Source organism: Lineus longissimus, chromosome 14, assembly GCF_910592395.1.
Source record: "Lineus longissimus chromosome 14, tnLinLong1.2, whole genome shotgun sequence".
NCBI classification, from domain to species: Eukaryota; Metazoa; Nemertea; class Pilidiophora; order Heteronemertea; family Lineidae; genus Lineus; species Lineus longissimus.
Window position 1 is genome coordinate 14,772,048 of NC_088321.1, and position 21,308 is coordinate 14,793,355.

Here is a 21,308-nt window from a genome sequence, read left to right on the forward strand (position 1 = left end):
TTCAATTTTGGTCATTCTCCAAGCGTCGTCAATGGTGATCATTGTCGTCAATGACGATCATTGTCGTCAATGACGATCATTGTCGTCAAGACTTACTCGACCTACTGTCTCTGCCGCTTTGTGACAATTTCAGCGGGTGCATGTAAATTGGACATTTGGCCCGGCGCCCGGGAGATTGAATTTTGGTCAATGCGATGCTGCCACCTGCCATTACCCATAAGAACTAAGTTCCGACGCGGAAGTAATGATTTTGACACTACACAGGACGTTGTGACATAAAATGTGAATAAAGTCAAGTTCTCAAATATGAATACTTTGATTGTAAGTATATTTCCAAACATTTGGTACCATTTTTTGTGAATTCATAGAAGTTAAAAGTACTTTGCGGAGCTTGGAATTGGCTCTGATGAAATTTTGTTTACGTTTTGTAGGCCTAATGCATTATTCACGGATCATTAAGCACGCGGGTAAACACTATGTCATGATAGTATGTGCTTATGTGTATTCAGGTACTTGCCATGTTCATAGGATCAGGGGAGCAAGGGTTAACTTCATTCATTACTGAGGAGACGATAAATGTTTTCCCTCTCACTTTTTTCAAGCAGGCCAAGGCCAGGCATCCCTCGACGACTGGCGTAAACCCGTTGTCAGTATATGTCACAGTTTATTCAGCTTCACTCCATGTCACGATGAATGATGTAACTTTGTGCGATATTGTATTGCCACGTTAAGAGAAGAGTGTGCGTCATGTCGTCAATTTTTAATTGAAATTAACGTAAATGGCGTCACCACACAGAAGTGCCGTCTGGCGATACGATATCTCACAACCTTAGGTTGTGTCCCTTACTTACTTTAACCCTTGAATTTTGACTTCCAGAATCCGTCCATCGTTCTAACGTTCCTCATCCTCGTCACACTCGATGTTTCGATTGTTGACTCACTATCCGCCGGCCAGTCTAATGTTTGCAGCAACACAGTATAGTAAGTATAACATCGATGCCTTCTCATTGATTCAATAATCAGGCAGCAATGTCACTTACAGTAAGGTGGTTCAACATTGTCGCTTTCTTTGACAGCCTGATCAGCTCAGTCCTACATGTAGAGGAGCGTCACAGCCCAGCCGTTAGCACTGCTGGCTACCACGCAATGCGACACTCAAGAAGTTGGCCCGGAAGTTTTGACGGTACGGTTAAGACAATGAAAGACTGCTAAAATGTGGAATCTGCCAACTGGTAAAGCAAGGATGCAATCATTCCTGCTTCCACATTTTAGCAGTCTCCCATTGTCTAAACCGTACCATTGCCACTTCTGGGCCAACTTCTGAAGTGTCGTATAGGGCCCAGGTTCCATCCAGGGGAGAACCCAGTCATATCTATTGATGAACATAATGGCTTTCACGGAACTAAAATCGAACTGATCGACAGCAGGCTAACGCATCAAAGAATCTAAATGCCTATTCTTTTTCTGTCCAGTTATAAAGCATCTCGGAGCGAATCGTACAACCAGCCATACAGGGTGAAAACCTACACATGGTGCTGGGCCGTCCCACCAAGATGTACCAACTACTTGTAAGTATCATGTCTGTGGCGAAATAAAGACACATTTCATGGGTGAATCAAGGTTGCTGAAAAAGAGGGGGTGTTGAAAACAGAGAACTGACTCCCAGCCTTGAAATTGACATTCACTTTGTTTTGAAAGAGTTCTATTGCTTAACCCTTTTGCTGCCAACTTCGCATTTCTGCACAATGACTTTTGTTCCTTTTGCTGCCAACTTCGCATTTTGGCGAAATTTTCCTATGTGGTGAAAATACATTGATTTTTCGTCTGCTAGCGTCGTTTATGGTATATACCTATAGATGGCGTGGTAGAGGAGTTACCACGCTACGTTTCTACTGTACATGTTATATATCGATTTGCTGAGATTTCGGGTGAAAATCACTTCCAAAAGTTCACAAAATGGCGAATCGGATGTCATTATCACAGGTACTCGATGAATTGGATATCATGCATGATTCAAAGAACTGTTTCGAAAGGTACCAAGCAGTTGTCAATTATTAGAATAGAGTTATCTGACTGCTACATACATTCTATGACAGGACATTTGGCTGAGAAACTTTGAACTTTCATGTTTAGTTGAGGAAACCCTGAATTTTAGCTGTTTTATACCAGGCCCCCTCCATAGGGACCCCTGACCCCCCTATCTGCTATTAGTTCTCTGGTAGCACTAAAAAGGAGCTCTAGGGAGTGAAGGTATGTAATTTAGTCCCAACATATCACCATAAGTAGTAATTTTTGGTCTACAAAGTAAATGGCTGATCATTGAATTTTGAAGAATTTTGCTCGATTTCTGTAAATAACGCATCGGTATTTCTTGGCAATTTTGTTACAAAGCAATACAAATTCAGGGTTTACAAGGTTATGGACTTAGAAAGGAAAGAGTAAAGAAACATGCAGATGCATAAAAATAGTTTTATTAGTTGTATTATTACATTTATTCTAAATTACAGTGGTTTATTCTACAAAATCTTCAATTCTCATTAGTTATTCAAGATGGCGGCATGCAAATTAGGGCGTGACCTACTTTTTAAAAATTTTAATTTGAAGTCCAGGTCATACTGAACAACTTCCATGTGCATTGTTTTATCATATCTCCAATAGTTTTCTCAGGAAAAATATTTAAATTGATCATATCAATTTTTTTCAATTTAACCTAAAATTGCTTGGCACTGAGGACTCAAAAAAAAAAAATTTGCTTGGCAGCAAAAGGGTTAAGCATTTCAAGTTCTAGCCAAATTGGTGGTAACCTATGGCAACCCTTAAGCCAGCTTGGCAACCAATCCACAGCAGCTGAAAGTTTGAGTAGTGTATTTTTGAAACGTTTAAGACAGACGTCAAACTTTTGATGCCTCTCTTTTTTAAATAGGATGCGATACCGGACTGCGTATCGACAGGTTTGGGACACGAAGTCGAGGGTTGAGTACAAGTGTTGCCGTGGTTACCATGAGGTTGTTGGCGTCTGCAAACGTGAGTATGGTATTGCTTTCAGGAAGTGGAAAACATGTTGTTTTCCTCATGAAATTTAAGAATGTTGACGCAAAATCACATGTTTGAACTTCCAATGGAGACGGATGTTGACCGAAGCACCACTTGTCAAATTAAAGTGCTTTGCCCCTTCAAACTAGGTTAGGTACATATCTTGAAGCTCTTGAACTTGGCTGTTCAAGTAAGATGGATTATTTTGCAATACTCTTCTTCCCCTGCCTTTAGAATTTTTGAGATGCACGCTAGACAGTCTGTCTGTTTTGTTTAATGGATTCGGCTGACGTAAAAGAGATCCACCACCGAGCGCCAGACTTTTGTGGTCAGGGTGCTGTCCTTGGCCAGAACTCCTCACTATTCTTCATAAGGGAGCAGGTCTGAAGCCACAGAGCCCCAGAGCTTTGTGGTCAGGGTGGTGTCCTTGGCCAGAACTCCTCACTATTCTTCATAAGGGAGCAGGTCTGAAGCCACAGACCCCCAGAGTTTTGTAGTCAGGGTGGTGACCTTGGCCAGAACTCCTCTCTATTCTTCATAAGGTAGCAGGTCTAGGCACATGTGCTAGAATCTCTGGTCTCCAGCTCAACATTCAAATCGAGCAGATTCTCCATACAGGGGGGTCGTCTTGTGGCAAAGTTTGACTGTTCAATTCTGTAACTGATGAATTGGGGGAAAACACTGGAAAGTGATCACACCACCACCATCATCACCGCATGCCCCCAGCCCACTCCCTGTGCAGCACTGCTTGAATAAAATCAAAATCTCTGCTGTGTTTCGTGTATGTTACCCAGTCAATGAATTCATGAATTATTCATTGAGAATTCAACACATTCCGACAGGTAATGGTATACAGTGACCACGAACACGCAGACTCGATGTTAAACTTGCTATTTTTAGAAATTTAGAAATATGAGTAATAAAATCAAGCCAATGTTTTTGATGAGGAATCAGCCTTTTCTCCCTTTGACAGATAATTCCATGACCTGGATTCCTTTAGATTTTACAAGATGATTAGGTCACCAGTAAAAATACAACTCCTCGGCCACCTGATGAGTCACCCTTCTCAAGAGCCACTAATGACGATTCTATTAAATGTGTTTTAAAATGGGGTACACCATTCGTAGTCACTGGTGGTCCAGGAAAATAGAAATGCAGTTATACACAATGCCGTAGTGCAGTTATCGTGCATACAAATTTGCTGAAACTTGGTATGTATAGTATTTGCATGTCTGTCTAAACAACGCCTTCAGACCATGTCGCTTTCCTCATAAGAGTCGTCACTATGTTAGAACCTTAAATAAAGAATAATATTATGATTGAGGTCGCTGAACCAATGAATTGATCAGACCACCAAAGTCTAAAGCGTATCACACAATGATAGCTTTAGTCCTAGCGATTTATGTTCCTCACTTCGATGAAGTCTTTCTTTGACCTGGGGCATACACCAATTGCAGTCGTACAATTTGGACAATAAGGACACCAGTTTCGGTGCCAAATTTGCTGTTTCCATTCAATTTGACCTCTCTAATCAGGACACCTCTCTATTAAGGACAGTACTTGTCAGTCCCAAGGGTGTCCTTAATAGAGAGGTTCTAATGTTTCTAGTTTGGTATGTAGCTTTTCAGCCTTTTGTCTGAAGCTATTCAAGCCTTCACTTTGATGAATACTTTCTCTTCACCTGGTATATGCACCAATTCTATACACCTTTCCAGAAATGGGGCGCTGAGTGTCCGAAATAGTGATGTCATAAGGGGAAACTAGGCCTTATGGTGGAGGGACAAAGGACACCCTTGACACTGACAGATGCTGTCCTTGATTAAGAGGTGTCCTGATTATAGAAGTCAATTTCAATGGAAATAACCACTTTCATGCCATAAGTTGGGTCCTTAATAGAGAGGTGTCCTTAATAGAGAGGTGTCTCTGTCTGCTAGGTCTCGCTCCAAGTGGTAAGAATAAAGTGAGTTGTCCAAGGTCACAGTGTGCTGTATTGGCTTTTAGGCCCACAATGTTTGTATATGAATCAAGCACCAGCCATCGAACCACGTCGATCCTCTCATACGAATTATCAATCGTTTTAAATAGGACGTTTATGAACAACTTTGGATCACAATGGAGTCATCGTCATCAAATAAATCATGATATACCCTGGGAAATATCTCGTGATCAAATAAAGTTTTTATATGAGGCATAAGTGGGTGTTACGAACCTTGACGTGTTCAATTATTTCTTTGTAATATGGGTATATTTTCTCCAGTTTGCCCAAGTTCCACCTACAGTTCCAAGCGTCCAAATCTTATCTAAAGAACCAACAATAAGCCAGTTAGACTCTTAGTCTTAGGTGATCTCGACTCAATGTTGAAAAAATATTTGACGTCAGCGACTAAATGATTCATAGCATGATACTTAGTTTATAGGCCCTAGAGGTGAAAAATTTCATGTTGTAATGTGAAAAAAGACACTGCACAGAATGGTTAAGCAATGATTCAAACAATATTCAACCGAATTGAAGTCTAGCTAAAGGCGGTGTTGTATGACCTAGATCCAGTGTTTTGTAAATCGCTGAATATAGTCATGGTGTCATTAGACTCGTATATCGGCTGTTATATTATAGACCTGTTTGTCGTTAAGGAAGTCCTTGAAACATACTGCTTTGTGGTTGGTGATGAATAGGCCTGCTTTGGGTCATCGCCGATGACGTCTTTGATATTGGACAAAGCAGATTGGTTTTTCGTTCCTATATTTGGTAAATTTGCAGTACTCCCATTCTTTCACGTTGAAAGATGGGCACGCATTTGCCCTGCTCACAAAAGAGGTTTTTCAATGAAAACTGCCATCTATGATGATAACTGTGTACCTTCATCATCAAATACATCAAAATGTCAACAAGCATACTGCCATTATTTTGCCATCCTACACCGCCTGGTGGCATTGAAGGATATTGTTTTCCAACTACTTGAAGTGCCCTCCCAAGTAGTCCCTTTAAAGGGGGACTATAGGCAGGAGCAGAGGGGCTAATTTGGCCATCTTCAGGTGACTAACGGCCCTGGGTCATGTCAGATTCAGCACTATTCCTTGTACAATCATGAATCATTTCGACATACTGTGAGACGCGAGAGACCCCTATTGGTGACTTTGTGTAACTTTATCTTGCCTGCCTAGCTGCTGCCTATATTGTCCCTTTAAAATGACAATGATAATAATCTTTTTTACAAATTTTCGTTTCAGCTACATGTTCCTTCTCATGTGGAAATGGCGACTGCACCTCTCCAAATGTCTGCACCTGTAAATCGGGATACTTCGGCCACCAATGCGACAAAAGTGTGTACCTTTTTAAAAATGATAATTAAAACTGAACGCCTTTAAGTCCCAATGTTTTCGGTGCCCTTATGGGGCCTACTCGCTGGCCTCTCACTAACATGATTTGGGACACATTTTTTCTATCAAAAGACAATTTTCTAAATCCACATCACCCTGAAACTGAGAACGGTATGAATCCAGAAAGAGTGGTAAGGATGCAGTCCTTATCTTAGGCTAAAACAATTTAATACCATGAATAGCAACCTGTTACATAAAAAATTACACCTTTCTTTCTCCATACTGGAGAAAGAAAGTTTTTTCGGTGGCCCAGCTAAGCATGGTATTAAACTGATTTAGCCTTATATATACGATGATACCTTCGATTCAGTTTCACATTTGGCCTTGCAGAATGCGCGCCGTGGAAATATGGCCCTGGTTGTTTAAGTTCGTGTAGCTGTATCACAGCTAGAACTGACCAATGTGACGCTTCGACTGGGCGGTGCCTTTGTAAAGCAGGTAAGTGACGTTATTGCAAAATGCGTTTATGTCTTATCTCTTTAGTTCACACTGTGGCTCAAGGTATCGGTTTGCCAAAGAAAAATACCTGCTCGAAAGGAAACGATATCACAATTGAAACTTACAAAATATAAGTTCATAATGAGGGGCATAATGCCTGTGTTTATTATTTTCATCCGATTGTACCCATCCAACATTGTAATTAGAGCGCCTTGTTTCTATTGTGGTGCAGAGGTAAACCAATACCTTTACTCTTGGTTCATTATCGGTACTGTATAACGGGGTGAAATTAGCATGTGCGTTTTCGAGCCTTTAGCATGGTTGACCTTACTATTTCAAGAATGCTTGTGCAAAATTATGCTAAAAAATACATCAGTGGGCTAATGTTTTGTCTGTGAGCAAATGTTATTATCATCTGGCCGAAATAAGATTATACGAGGTGGGGCAATTTCAACCCCCCCTCGGGCTAAATTCACCCCACTTTACAGCACCTAACACTTGCATGCTTGTATAGTGCTCACACTAACACTGGCAGTAGCAGAAGGTAATACTATGTGAGGTCTCTGTTTTCAAACTAACAAGTTGTTGCCCTTTTATTAGGTTATAGCTGCACACTTTATTTTGCTATCACACTCTTGGAATAAAAATTTCATGCTGAAGAAATAATGGCATGCCTGACACTTTAACACTGCACACTTAACTCTTTTTGCCCGCAAGCCGTATATACACGGTCTGCCATGTTTGATTTCACAGCCGCTGACCGTATACTCACGGTTTTTCAAGTTCAAATTTCCCCCACTGTCACATGATGCCTTCACCCTAAATACACTTGTGGTGACTCAAGCAACATATGACAATGCGTTGACGATCTTTTCAAGCGATTATAGTTGGATTGGTAGTCATCAGATGGCGCTGCAATCTGGGCTATCGTCTGCTGATTTTGAAAGTCTGATTTTCTGAAATTCGCCTCGGTTTTCAGATCAAATCACGTGAAACGAGTTACGGGCTGAAAGAGTTAAAGTGTAATTCTAACGCGAAAATACAAATTGACATTAGTTATTTTGTTTATTTCAGCTTCATTCTTGGTTTTGCCATTTGGCACCGATTAACAACTGCATGCTTATTACAGTAGGTAATATACTAACCAGTAAAATAACTACATGTATTTCGATTAACAGAGAACCTAGGTAAACTGATCATAAAGCGAGGTTGGCAATATCATTTCAGGCCGTCATTCAGTTACTTTGTGTCGAGCAATTTCATTGGCCACCCGCTTATAATTGTGCGTCTGAAAGATTTCCCGCTGTGGGGTAAAAGGAGGAGATATTAGTATTGACATTCGCGGCATGATTTTCCTGATCCACGATGAAGTACAAATATCGTCCCCCTACAAAGGTTCACACGAATCCTGAAGAAATTGACAACGAAATATATGTTTCTTTTTAGGTTACAAGGGTTCGACGTGTAATGAACAATGTACAGCGAATGTGAATTATGGGATAGGGTGCAAGAGCAAATGTCAGTGTCAAAATGGTGCTGCGTGTGACTACAGGACTGGTGCTTGTACATGTACAGCCGGCTTCTATGGACCCTAGTAAGTGTAATTCTGAAACTTTCTGTTTTCTTTAGGACTATCAGTAGTTCGTCCTTTAGTTGAATCCAAATTTGACGAAACTGCTCAAGGTATGAATGAAACAATCACCTTTTGTATCCCGGCTCCTTGTAGAGTTGTTGAGAGTCGGATATACTCTATTCCTTTCATCTTCAGCTGTGAGAAAAAATGCCCCAGTGGTACTGGTGGAATTGGATGTGAAGAGTGTAAGTGCCAGAACGGTGTCTGTGATTCGAAGACGGCACTGTGCTCCTCCTGTTACCCGGGATGGAAGGTAAGTTATTGTACGAGCCAACAGATGGCACTGATCAGTAAACCTATTGACGTGTCCATTCATTGGAAAACTCTCAATCGTCACTTCCAATGGTACCATTAGTATTTATAGTAAACCTTTTGACATGTCCATTCATTTGAAAACTCTTGACAAGCACTTTCAATGGTACCATAAGTAAACCTATTGACATGTCCATTCATTGGAAAACTCAATCAGCACTTTCAATGGTACCATTAGTAAACCTTTTGACATGTCCATTCATTGGAAAACTCAATCAGCACTTTCAATGGTACCATTAGTAAACCTATTGACATGTCCATTCATTGGAAAACTCTCAATCAGCGTTTTCTAATGGTACCATTAGTAAACCTATAAACTCTCAATCAGCACTTCTAATGGTACCATTAGTAAACCTTTTGACATGTCCATTCATTGGAAAACTCAATCAGCACTTTCAATGGTACCATTAGTAAACCTATAAACTCTCAATCAGCGCTTCTAATCGTACCATTAGTAAACCTATTGACATGTCCATTCATTGGAAAAATCTCAATCAGCACTTTCAATGGTACCATTAGTAAACCTATAAACTCTCAATCAGCGCTTCTAATGGTACCATTAGTAAACCTATTGACATGTCCATTCAGTGGAAAACTCTCAATCAGCACTTTCAATGGTACCATTAGTAAACCTATAAACTCTCAATCAGCGCTTCTAATGGTACCATTAGTAAACCTATTGACATGTCCATTCATTGGAAAACTCTCAATTTGACTTTCTAATGGTACCATTAGTAAACCTATTGACATGTCCATTCATTGGAAAACTCTCAATTTGGCTTTCTAATGGTACCATTAGTAAACCTATTGACATGGCCATTCCTTGGAAAGCTGTCATCTATATATTTTCTGAATATATTCTCAAAACTCTTACCCCATTCCAGAAGGGTTTCAAACATTTGTTTTAATTTCAGGGAGAGGTGTGCTCCGAGAAGTGTCCATTGTTCTCCTGGGGTAAAAATTGTGCGGAAAAGTGTGATTGCAATGGCGGGGAATGTTTACAAACTGTGGGGAACTGTACAAAATGTCGTCCTGGATACATGGGAGTGAAGTAAGCAAATTTTCAGCTGATCTTATATTGGTGTAATTAGAGTATTGGCATATACATGCACTGAAGATTTTTTCATAAGGTTCAAACTCTTTAAATTTCGTTCATACTGGCCTTTTTTTCATCATTTGTCCAAGAGTCTTTGACTTTGTAATGTACGCAAACTATAGGCATCCAAATATGTCACTGAAATCGAGGTCGAAAATGACCTATCTTTCTACAATGTCGTAGGTCGGCATGTAATAAAATACTTTGTCTGTCAGAAACATTCTGTAAATATCAGATCACCAATTAGCCTACTTTGAACATTCTACAACAAACATTTGATCTTTACCAACTATTTGAGGCCACAAAAGTAAAAATCTAAAATCGCCCATTTCCAAGTCGTGTTGTGTTCGTCTTTCTTCAGATGTGACCAACTTTGCCTAACGGGGAAATATGGCCAGGACTGCAAGAGTGATTGCCCGTGCAAAAATGGTGGACTCTGTGACCCGGTGACTGGGAACTGTACGTGTAATGACCCTGGGTTCTATGGTCAGTACTGCCAACACAGATGTAAGTAACTTGGGCTACTGTTAACTGGGTCATTTTCGCACCCGATTTATTTCCAGAACTTAACACCTTCAGCGCCGAACATGTTGGAGTAGCATGGACTTCACGAAAGAACTACGCCATCGCCATCTTCAGGGCAACGTAGGAACTGAAAAGACAAGAAGAGGTCTTTCCAGTTCTTTTCTTGCCCTGAAGATGGCGATGGCGTAGTTCTTCCATGAAGTCCATGAGACTCTGATAACCAGCTCAAAGAAGGGGGATTTGGGCCACGTAGATCTACGTGGTTCTGAAGGTGTTAAGAGGCAAGTGTAAATATGAAACTCTCTAAACTTCAATGATCATCTTTTTCAGACTGTGGCAGTGCTGATGTGTACGGCACAAACAAACTCTGTGATACGAAATGCAAGTGTGAGTGGTCAAACACTGAAACGTAAGTTTATCAGAACTTCGTTGCACAAAATCCATGACGTCATCACAATCGGCCATCTTTGGTCTATGTCACAGCAACAACAAGGTCCAAGCACTGAAGCTTGTACAAGTTTTGCAAGCCAGCGTTTCTGACGCGGTTTATTTCAGCATTTTTCAAGACAGCAGTTGCCAGAGAGAAGTTTTCAATCGTTTAAACCTTTGCGACTTCATGTCAAGATTCATTCGAGGTATTCTAAAAACCACACAAGTATCAAAACGAGAGCGATGTTGGCGACTTTAAACAATTGATTCCTCTTTTCAGCGGTGATGCATTTTCATGCCATTCCATAACCGGCGCATGTAGTTGTAAAGCTGGCTGGAAAGGCGTGAAATGCGAGATCCCGTGTTCACCTCCGTTCTATGGGAAGCAGTGCTCGAAGATGTGCAATTGTTCCAACAGCGCGTACTGTGACCCAGCTCTTGGAAACTGTTATTGTCAGCTGGGATTCAGAGGAACATCGTAAGTGCAGTAGAACGTACCTCTCGGGACTGATTAGTGCTGTCCTAATAGAGGTGTCCTAATTAGAGAGGTGTCCTGATCAGAGAGGTCAAATTGAATGAAAAACCAAACTTGGGACCACAACTAGTGTCCTTAATAGAGAGGTGTCCGCTAAGAGAGGATCGACTGTAATTGGAATGGCTTTGAAAATCAGTAAAACCACTCGAATCTATTAGATGTGTGTTACAAGTTGAAGTGGTTGGTACTAGCTCTAACTGGTATTGAGGGAAGGATTTTCTGTTTCCTGTCTATCACTTCCCACATCCCTCTCTGAAACCCTTTGTTGGTATCATCTTTGTCGTGACCTTGGGTGGCTCCTTGCAGCGCCATCTTGCGTCTTCTTCAGAACACAGGTTCGTCATTTTTATCATCGTTTTTATCTCAGCTGTGAGCATCCATGCGCCGAGGGTAAATTTGGTCTCGGATGTGGACAGACGTGCCAGTGTTACAATGACGCCACATGCAATTCCAAGTCTGGAGCATGCACGTGCAAAAACGGTAGGTGACAGAATGAAATTTAATCGTTAAACTACTGCTATCAGTGTATCATGTGACAGATATTCTCTGGTGGGATAATCCAGAAAATGGTAACAATGTTTATACTGAGTGTCGAGAATATGGTCTGCGTCAAAGTCCCAGTCACTGGGCTGATGGCTCCACTCAGCACCCAACTGCGGTGGCTCGCAAAGTGCCCACAAGTTGTGACAGTTCTTTTTGCAGGAGATATGCGAGAAAAAAAAGTTATCAAGTGATTTTTTTTTTGTAGGATGGACTGGTGAAATGTGCGAGCGGACGTGTAAGGCTGGTACGCACAGCTTGAACTGCACCGGGAAGTGTGACTGTCATGAGAGCAAAGGACATGGGTGTAATCCGATGGATGGGGCCTGCATGTGTCAGCCGGGATGGACCGGGGCCAAGTGCAATAAGGAATGTCCAGTGAGTATTGGCCTGTACAGTCGGTTTCCAAAACTGGAAGGGGTGGGGAGAAAGGGACATCGGTGTATTCCAGTGGATGGGAACTACATGTGTAACCCCCCCCCCCCCCCAGTTTGAAACTGATATGCCCTGCTGTCAATCCAATCAATTGTTTTCGTAAGCTGATTGATTGTATTTTTAGTGAAGGATTCTGGGTTAAGGTTTTCTCAAAATTTCTTTAGGAATTCGGAATCTGAATTCAGACTATCAGAGAGTCTGAATTGGTACACAATTCCATATTAAAATTCGTCCAGAATGGCTTTGAGGGGTCAAGGAACATTTAGAACTGAAGATTTCATAATTTTGTTTATTTTCAGGCTGATACCTATGGCTTGAGGTGTGGACAGAACTGCTCATGTAATGCAACAAACGCGCTGAGTTGTCAAAGTGAGAAGGGGATGTGCCAATGTAAAAGTGGCTTTTCAGGTAAATTTGATGAGTTGGATGCAAATCTCTCAATATCCTTCGCCATCTGGGCCCAGCTGTTCAAAAAAATGATATCCCTAATGCTGGCGTTAACTTAGTTTTGTCTCCTTCAGTTAAGTCCTTTGACATAAAGCCAGGTTAGGCTAACGCCAGTGATAGTGACAAATCTGGTTTTGAATATCCAGCCCCGTTTGAGAAAAACTGAAAAATCTCAAATACAATTCTTCTGATCCCTAAGGACTTCAACTTCCCATTAGCAAAAGCACCACTTTGATTTAGGATAGTTTTCCTACAGCAGCATGAAAGCGCTTTAGTGGCACCATGCGTTTATGTTTTCGAATCATTACCTTTCAGGCATCAGATGTACTAGTACTTGCCCCGCGAAAAAATGGGGAGCGAATTGTCAGAAGTCTTGTAACTGTGGGAACTCGAGCTGTCATATGACGACTGGGGATTGTGAGTGCCTCCAAGGATATACTGGGTCCACTTGTTCAGAAAGTAAGTTGGGCCAGGTGCAAGAGTTCCCAACGTATTTCCCTTCTATCTTCTCCAGCTGGTGTGAATCGTGGACCCAATTGTTTGTCGAAATTAAAGACCTTGTTAGGTTCTGGCTGCAAGCAGAACAGGCCATATTTTAGCATTATCATCATTCATAAAGAGAGGTTAAATTACCTGTGATAAATTGTTGTTTGGCTGTGAGAATTGAACGTGATCACTTTATATTCTCTTCAGAATGTCCAACCGGCTCATTTGGCCTCGGCTGCAACCAGAAGTGTACCCATTGCACCTCGTACGGTGGACTTGCTGGACAGTGCGACCCGGTCAATGGTCGTTGCAAATGCAAGCAAGGGTTCATTGGATACTTCTGTGAAAGATGTAAGTATTAAGAATTCAAGTATAAACTCACTTCTTGATCCCTGAGAGCTAGCGAGTCTTTCTTCCTCTCATGTCCGGCTCGATATTGTATGCTGTTCGCTGGCTTAGAGAGCTCTTCCTGAGAAAATTGTCAAAAAGTGGGTCAGAGTGTCTTTTCTGCAGAAGATGGTGAATGTAAATAGGGATAGGGATTAAAAATTGGCTTAATTGACCTAGATAGGGAGAGTCAGTCTAAACTCACGGAGCACCCCTAAATTCTTCAGGTGGAGGGCGAGGTGTAACCAAGTTTTGTTGAAATCTTTGTATTCTTATTATTTTCTTGTTCCGATATAACTTTTTTCTCCAACTCCAGCTTGCCCCAAAGGCTACTACGGTGTGACCTGCTCGAAAAAGTGCAGCACTGTCTGTCCACAGGTCGAGAAAAAGTACTTCGATTTCAAGCTTGGCAAATCCGTGACGCAGTATTTCACTCTGACGTGCGACCCTAGCAACGGAAAATGTCTGTGTCCGGCGGGACGAAAAGGAGATCAGTGTCAATCAGGTTGGTTCGTTGTTCCTTCTTCAGAAAAATAAAAACATGGTCCGTGATTTGGTTCAAACATGTACCTAAAACATCTAGTTAATCTTTCGTAGTTTAAACTTTACAGACATAAAGTGCCCTGCCAAATGAGCGATTTATGAGGCAATATCACACCCAGTTTACCCACAGACAAGAAATCCTTTTGTCGCACTTTCTGCAATGATAATCGCTAGTAGCTGTTATTTAATTTCCTTGTTAGCGTAGCGCTTGAATCATTTCAAACAGAGGTTATCAAAGGCTACCGTTGTCTGTGTACGTCTATATTTTTTCATCTTTATATTCTAGAATGTCCTCCTAACACGTACGGTATCAAATGCTCACAGACATGTGCGTGTGACACCCATGGGGCGGCATCATGTCGTGATAGCAACGGACTCTGTGAATGCAAGGCCGGATACACCGGTCCTAAATGCAGTGAACGTAAGTCTGACAAGTGCTGTCCTTAACAGAGGGGTGGCCTGATTAGAGAGGTCAAAGTGAATAGAAACAACTAATATAGGACATGACAACTCATTGGAAAGCTCTTGATGAGCACTTTCTAATGGTACCATTTGTAATCTATTGATATGACCATTCATTTGAAAGCTTTTGATGAGCACTTTCTAATGGTACCATTTGCTAACCAATTGACCTGACCATTCATTGGAAAGCTCTTGTAGAGCACTATCTGATGGAACCATTTGCTAACAAATTGACCTGACCATTCATTGGAAAGCTTTTGATGAGCACTTTCTAATGGTACCATTTGCTAACCAATTGATGTGACCATTCATTGGAAAGCTTTTGATGAGCACTTTCTAATGGTACCATTTGCTAACCAATTGACGTGACCATTCATTGGAAAGCTCTCGGTAAGCACTCTCTGATGGTACCATTGGTGTATTCTTATCACACAACTGGTGTCATGATGAGACAGTTTTGGGGTTATTTTTCATTTTGATGATATCACAGACTTTTCCAACCACTTGCAGGTTGTCCAGAGAATTACTATGGATTGGACTGCATGAATAAATGTGATTGCAACAACGACGGAAGCATCCGTGGCTCCTGTAACATGGTGACTGGCCTCTGCTACTGCAAACCAGGTTGGCAGCGGTCTGATGGGAAGCAGTGTGATGAGAGTGAGTATAGGTCAATGTCATTTGATTGGAAGGTCATGAAAGGTCAATGCCATTTGTTCTTGTAAAATGGTCACCAGTCTCTGGTACTGCAAACCAAGCTGGCAGAGGTCTGATTGACGTGTTCTGACCTGGTCTGTTTTTTCCAAAAGGGGGTTGCTGACATCTTCAGCCCCGTGTCTGTGCCTGTGACATATGTCTGTGCCTGTGACATATATAACAATACTCTCTATTGGGGGGGATGTCAGTATTGTCAGCAAACGATGCGTATCTGTCTGAAAGTGAAAGGTCCTTTATCAGTTCTTAACAAGTTCTCTGTTGACGGTACTGGTATCGTTCTGAATGAGTCACTTTCCCATTTCAGGGTGCTCGATCATGTCTGAGACATGTGGCCCGTCCTGCACGCGGAAGTGCCCAACGTGTCCACAACACGCACACTGCAACATTGAAAAATGCACCTGCGATTGTAGTCCGGGCTACAAAGGACAAAAGTGTGACATGAGTAAGTCTAAAACACCCCTTATGTACAATGATGGTCTCATCCAAATTGACTTCGTTTTCATGTTTTCAGGCTATTCCATTTTTTCCTTTGGGGTTAGTTAAGATAGAGTTAAGGTATAATGTGTGACATAAGTAAGTTTAAAACGCCCTCAATGTACGGTAATGGTCTGTTCCGAAGTGACTCACTGGTAGTGGTAGATTTAGGGGAGGCTTGCAAACGCCTTTTCTTTAGAGACAATTTTCCCCTCCCCTACGTCCAATTTTAGCCTACGATGCCAAGAAAATGCACACTTGACACTTGAATTCCAGCCCCATGTTTCCAAAATTGTACCTTCAGCAATCTAAGGGTGGGGCTGCTGCCCCTCCCTTTCCAAATTTCTGGACCCCCACTGCTAGCTATCAATAATTCATATTTCAGAATGCGATTATCCCTCATTTGGACTCAATTGCAGCAAGAAGTGTGACCAGACCTGTCCTTCAAAGATGTGCGACCACAAGGCTGGGTGTAAGTTAGTCTGCCGTGTGCAGACTCGTGCATTACATTGCTGAGTCTACCCTGTGACAAGGAACAAGAAGCTGTATATACGCACTGGCCTCCCATCATACGCAGAAGGAAGTTTTGAGTAGCCTGTGCAAGCTTTCGTTGCATATGACGATGACCAAAATAGTTTGATAGCAAATTTTGCATCGCGGTTTTATCAGTCGATCAAACGATGTTTGAACTGTTTCATCAAACATCATCAGCTCATTCAAAGATCGTTTCATCTGGTGGTGGGTCCAGACTGCTTAAGGTACATGCCGCTGACCAATTCGTGGTACAAAATCACCCCATGGCAGAGGGCAGACCCCTGGCCGGGAAGACCTTGGGACTGATAGTCTTCATAGGGGGAAATTCATTGGGGACACTTTCAATATTTGTTGTAATATGGACAAAGATGCTCTGTTTTATTTCAGGTTTGACCCAGCCTGGGAATGAAGGTTCAAAATCACCTATCTCCGGTCGTCACAGCGGCGGTGGAGAACTTAGTACTGGCGGCCTCGCCGGTGTCATCGTTGCCGTTGTTGCTGCTGTCGTTCTGGTCATCTTGATCGCCTTGATTTTCTACTTCAAGAAAAAGATGGTGAATCTTAAACAACAGAAGGAGATTTCGGACGCGATGCGTGACGAGGCGTTGGAGAATAGAGGTATAGTGATCTTGCCCGTCATGAATGATAATCTCCCCACCTTGATCAGCAAGATTTATGCATCGTGTCGAGATTTAAATCCTACGCATATAAGGCCCCTTTACTGGGGCAGCGGTAGCGCAGTGGAAGAGAGTCGGCCTCTTGATCAGGAGGTCGTGGGTTCGACTCCCGGCCGAGTCACTGCTTAGTTCCCCTACTGGTCGAGTTCAAGTGAGCGCCTTACGGTTGCTCCTTGAAACCCCTGATTGATTTCTGTGGAGACCGGGGTAATAATATGATATCCCAAAGCGCTTTGAGCGAGAGCTACAGTGTCACGGAATTGCGCTATAGAAAAGACTCATTATAATATATACATGTATACTGTTATCTGCTCTGGAACAGTACACACCTGATACTCTACAAAAGACCGCTATCGCCGCGCAATAGCTTTGCACGCATCTCCTGCAGGACTGGTAAAATTAGTCTACACTCTGTAGAATATTACCTCGTGGGTAAGCCTGCATGGCCACATCTTCGAACGAAGATAATAATCTCGAAGTCTGTGAAGTATTTTTTTGATCAGATGAATGATAAGAGAGATTTGGTGATGGAAACTTGGCAAAGCACGTTGAGCCTTTTTTCGTAAGGCTGGTGAGGAATTCACAAGCGTTTCTATGTTACAGACATGGGTATAAATAATCCGACATACATTGGCAAAGATGGACAGGATCCCATGGTCATCGGCTTGAGCGGGCCAGTGCCGGTCACTGCCCAGAATAACTTGACGTACAGTAATCAACTCGGGCAATCGGCAAAACAGGGGTACACAGACGAAAATCCGTACGACCCTTATGACTTGCCAACTGGAAGTAATGACAAGCCGGATGTGAACGTTTACGATGAAGGTATGTGGGTCACATTGTGCTAGTCTTTTTACCTCCTCTGACGTGCGGTGCAGTATTCGTGGATTTGTTCGGGCAGTTTTTAGCAAATTTTAGAAACGAATATGTCTTTGTGCCCCCTGTAAAAGTTTATTGTCAACCGTATCATCAGAAATAATCGTGAAATCTATAAATTTCAGCAAAAATCTATGACAACATTGATGAGAAGGTTCCCAACATGGCGATAGACTTGAACAAACCCGAAACAGTCTCCACAGAGCCCGGCAGTGGCTACCTGACAATGAGTCGGTCACCAGAACCACTGCCCCAGGGGACTGGAACGCCGACTGGTAAGGGGCGCCCTCTATTTGGTGTTTTATTAGTCTAGAACGGCTGACGCTGCCTTTCAAGCTACGGCAGACGTGAGACAAAGTGTTGTTCACATCAATTCGTCCGTCGTTTGCGAGTGACGAAATAAAAAATATTGTTCTTTCGACAAGCTACATTGAGATGTCGGACAAGGTGATGTTAAGATTTCTTAAGTTTTCGTATGCATGCGCTAATGAAGCTACATAACATGGCGGTTAGCACTGCTGCTACCATGAGGTACGGCACAGGAGAGAACCCAGGGCTGTTTTTCACTCAGGAGGAAGCGGCTTGGATTTGAAAGAACTCAATTTTTCAGGCGCTTCACAACACGGACAATGTAGGTATCTTCCACGGTGTGTTGGATGAGGCAAAAAGCAGTGTCCCCTTGTAACTTAGTGAAAGATCTCACATACCGAAGGTGGGAAGTGGCCTATAGTGGACTCCATACCTCCAGTGAAAGTTTCATAGGGTTATGGCGCTGGTGAGAATGATGATCATGATCATGACGAAAAGTTTCATGATAGCTTTCTTTATCTCAGGTACCTATGTCGACCCGTACAGCCTCGGCCCGAAGACCCTTGATCCCGTCTACCACAGTGCGTATGAGAAGATGGCCCCGCCGAGATTAAAGAAACCACCGGTAGCAAAGAAACCGGGCATTCCACCAAGATCCCGTGAAAATGCACCCAAACTTCCTGAAATGCCAACTGAAAGTGCGTACCAGGTCCCGAATCCAGCAGCCGAGGACCCGTACCGTGATGCTTATGATCACACCCAGAGGGCAGCACCAGAACCACCGATGCGGACCGACAGTGTTGCACCTGAAGATATGGATGATATCGTGTTTGAGGGGACTGTGGAAGCTCACGTGCCGGAACCGTACGACTTGGTACCGAAGCGTGAACCGTATGATACGGTACCAAACCGTGAACCGTATGATATGGTACCAAGGCATGATCAGTATGATAGCCCCCGTATCACTCTCCGTCGGTCTTTAACCAATGATATTGATGCCTAAATGGATGACGTCTTGAGACATTGTTCCAATGTAAGGCGCAAGTTTTTTTATGGTTTAGCCGTTTTCCTCCATTTCTCTATATGGACTCATCCCAGAAATGCATTAGAAGAGTTCATTTCAAAAACTAGGGGTGTAAGGGTAAGCACACAAGTATTCAGTTGACTGGATGAGAGATGGGGGAATAAAGTAAAAAGATATTATTTCAAATTTGCTGTAAATTCACGGTTTTAAGGCATGTTGTTTTTATTGTCATGTGGACTGAAACGTTGTTATTGTTTTTGTGTACAAGTTTATTACTGAAATATCATTCCTTCGAGATTTACCGTATTTCTTCATGAATCTCATTTTCGACATATCATGAAAATTGTACATTGACATGTGGACTGATTCATTGTAATTATGGATGGGTCACCACTAAAATATCATTCCTATGAGATCTGCCGTATTTCCACACGAGTCCCATTTCGTTGTTACATGTTCCATGTGTTTTAAAAATTTTACATCGGTAAGTGAACTGATGCATTGTAATTATGGATGGGTCACCACAAAAGTATCATTCCTATAAATACATGTATTTTTACATAAATCTATTTTTGCAATATTACATATTATGTTTACTTCTAAATAGTACATGGCATGTGAATTGATTATTTGTAATTATGGATAGATTATAACTGAAATATTCTGCTTAATCTCACTTTTGACATATCATATTTCTTGTATTTTGTAAATATTGATTTTGATGTGCTTATATAGCAGTACTGTTAACATGATTAACTCACTTGTTTTTAAGTAGTAGCCAGCGATAGTACCACAGTAAAAATGTAAATATGATGATATTATAATATGCATAAATATTGATATATATTGATATATATTTTATGTAACCAGCCATTTTTAAAAGTACACGTTTGAAGATTCACTGTATAATAATGCAATTTTAAATGTTAGTCCATTTTAGTGAAATTAACTATCATTTTATAGATACTGTAAGTGTGAAATTGTTCAAGTTAATTTGGACTTGTGATTCCTTCACCCTGGAGAATCAGTTCCGCAGCTTGCTGTGATTGCTCTATTTCAGTGCCTTTGCAGGACATAATCGAGATTCCATTTTCTTTACAATCAAAATAAAAATTTTGTGATTGCTCTTTTTCAATGCCTTTGTAGAACAAATTTGAGAAAACGTTTTCCTGATAATCAAATGAAAAATTCTGTGATTGCTTTTTTTCAATGCCTTTGTAGAACAAATTTGAGAAATCGGTTTCCTGATAATCAAAAGAAAAATTCTGTGATTGCTTTTTTTCAATGCCTTTGTAGATAAAAATAATGTGAAAGTGATGCAAATAAATCACAAAATTTACTAACAAATAAATTTGTTACATTTTCATTTGAATGTATCCGTACTGGTGGAAAAACAAACCGTCGTCAGTCACTTAAGGAAAGATGGATATTTTGATGTAAAATTTGTGGAAATGGAGTTTTGACAAAGGGCGACCAGTTTACACCAGTACAAAAGTCCAGGACAGTCATATCGGTTACCCTGAACCCTGTCAACTCCGATTGAACTGGAGTCGAAATCAGACCAAACTGAGGACAATGTCACAACCAAAAAAAAGATGGTACTGTCTTAGCAAACGACTATATCTTGGCCTGTCTACAAATAAAACGGGCCTGGAACTTGACCCCCCTACGCTCACCATAGAGGTATAATATCAAAATACATGGCCTTACACTAGCAGAGGGGAATGGATTTATCTTGGACCATCACAGTGGTGCCTCACTGCTTGAAGGGATTTATTTGGGTACTCCACACTGTCACTGGGCAAGGAAATTCTTCCAGGCCCACTCTGGTCCCGAAGTTGCTGTTAGGCTGCTTGTAGTGGAATTTCTGCGAAGGCATCATGCTAGATCATTTTAACCCCCCCCCCCCCCCCACCCCACCCCCTCAATAAGACCTTCCGAGACGCTTTGAAGGGCCACAATATACAATATTGGTTCTAGTTCTTCGATTTGCCGCTGGGGTTCCGTCGTTCGATGTC

The 21,308-nt window shown here is 41.7% G+C and overlaps 1 protein-coding gene across 1 annotated transcript; it reads left to right on the top strand.

Annotated features, from left to right (window-relative positions):
- Positions 1 to 223: 223 nt before the first annotated feature.
- LOC135498650 (protein draper-like) lies at positions 224 to 20,629 on the top strand. Its single transcript, XM_064789031.1, has 26 exons — positions 224 to 321; positions 878 to 981; positions 1,473 to 1,568; positions 2,924 to 3,024; positions 6,262 to 6,354; positions 6,742 to 6,849; positions 8,296 to 8,443; positions 8,618 to 8,735; positions 9,709 to 9,845; positions 10,252 to 10,397; positions 10,746 to 10,824; positions 11,125 to 11,322; positions 11,747 to 11,859; positions 12,128 to 12,297; positions 12,654 to 12,762; positions 13,117 to 13,260; positions 13,495 to 13,638; positions 13,991 to 14,179; positions 14,504 to 14,638; positions 15,190 to 15,339; positions 15,701 to 15,838; positions 16,256 to 16,342; positions 16,792 to 17,022; positions 17,685 to 17,906; positions 18,083 to 18,232; positions 18,791 to 20,629. Exons 1-26 carry the CDS (start codon positions 307 to 309, stop codon positions 19,267 to 19,269), a joined length of 3,804 nt encoding a protein of 1,267 aa, XP_064645101.1. The 5' UTR covers positions 224 to 306; the 3' UTR covers positions 19,270 to 20,629.
- Positions 20,630 to 21,308: the final 679 nt, after the last annotated feature.

What these genes read in the sequence shown, in the direction of transcription:
- LOC135498650 (XM_064789031.1), top strand. An exon ending in GTTTGCAGCAACACAGTATA is followed by an intron (nt 982 to 1,472) that starts GTAAGTATAACA and finishes TTTTCTGTCCAG; the next exon opens with TTATAAAGCATCTCGGAGCG. An exon ending in CCAAGATGTACCAACTACTT is followed by an intron (nt 1,569 to 2,923) that starts GTAAGTATCATG and finishes TTTTTTAAATAG; the next exon opens with GATGCGATACCGGACTGCGT.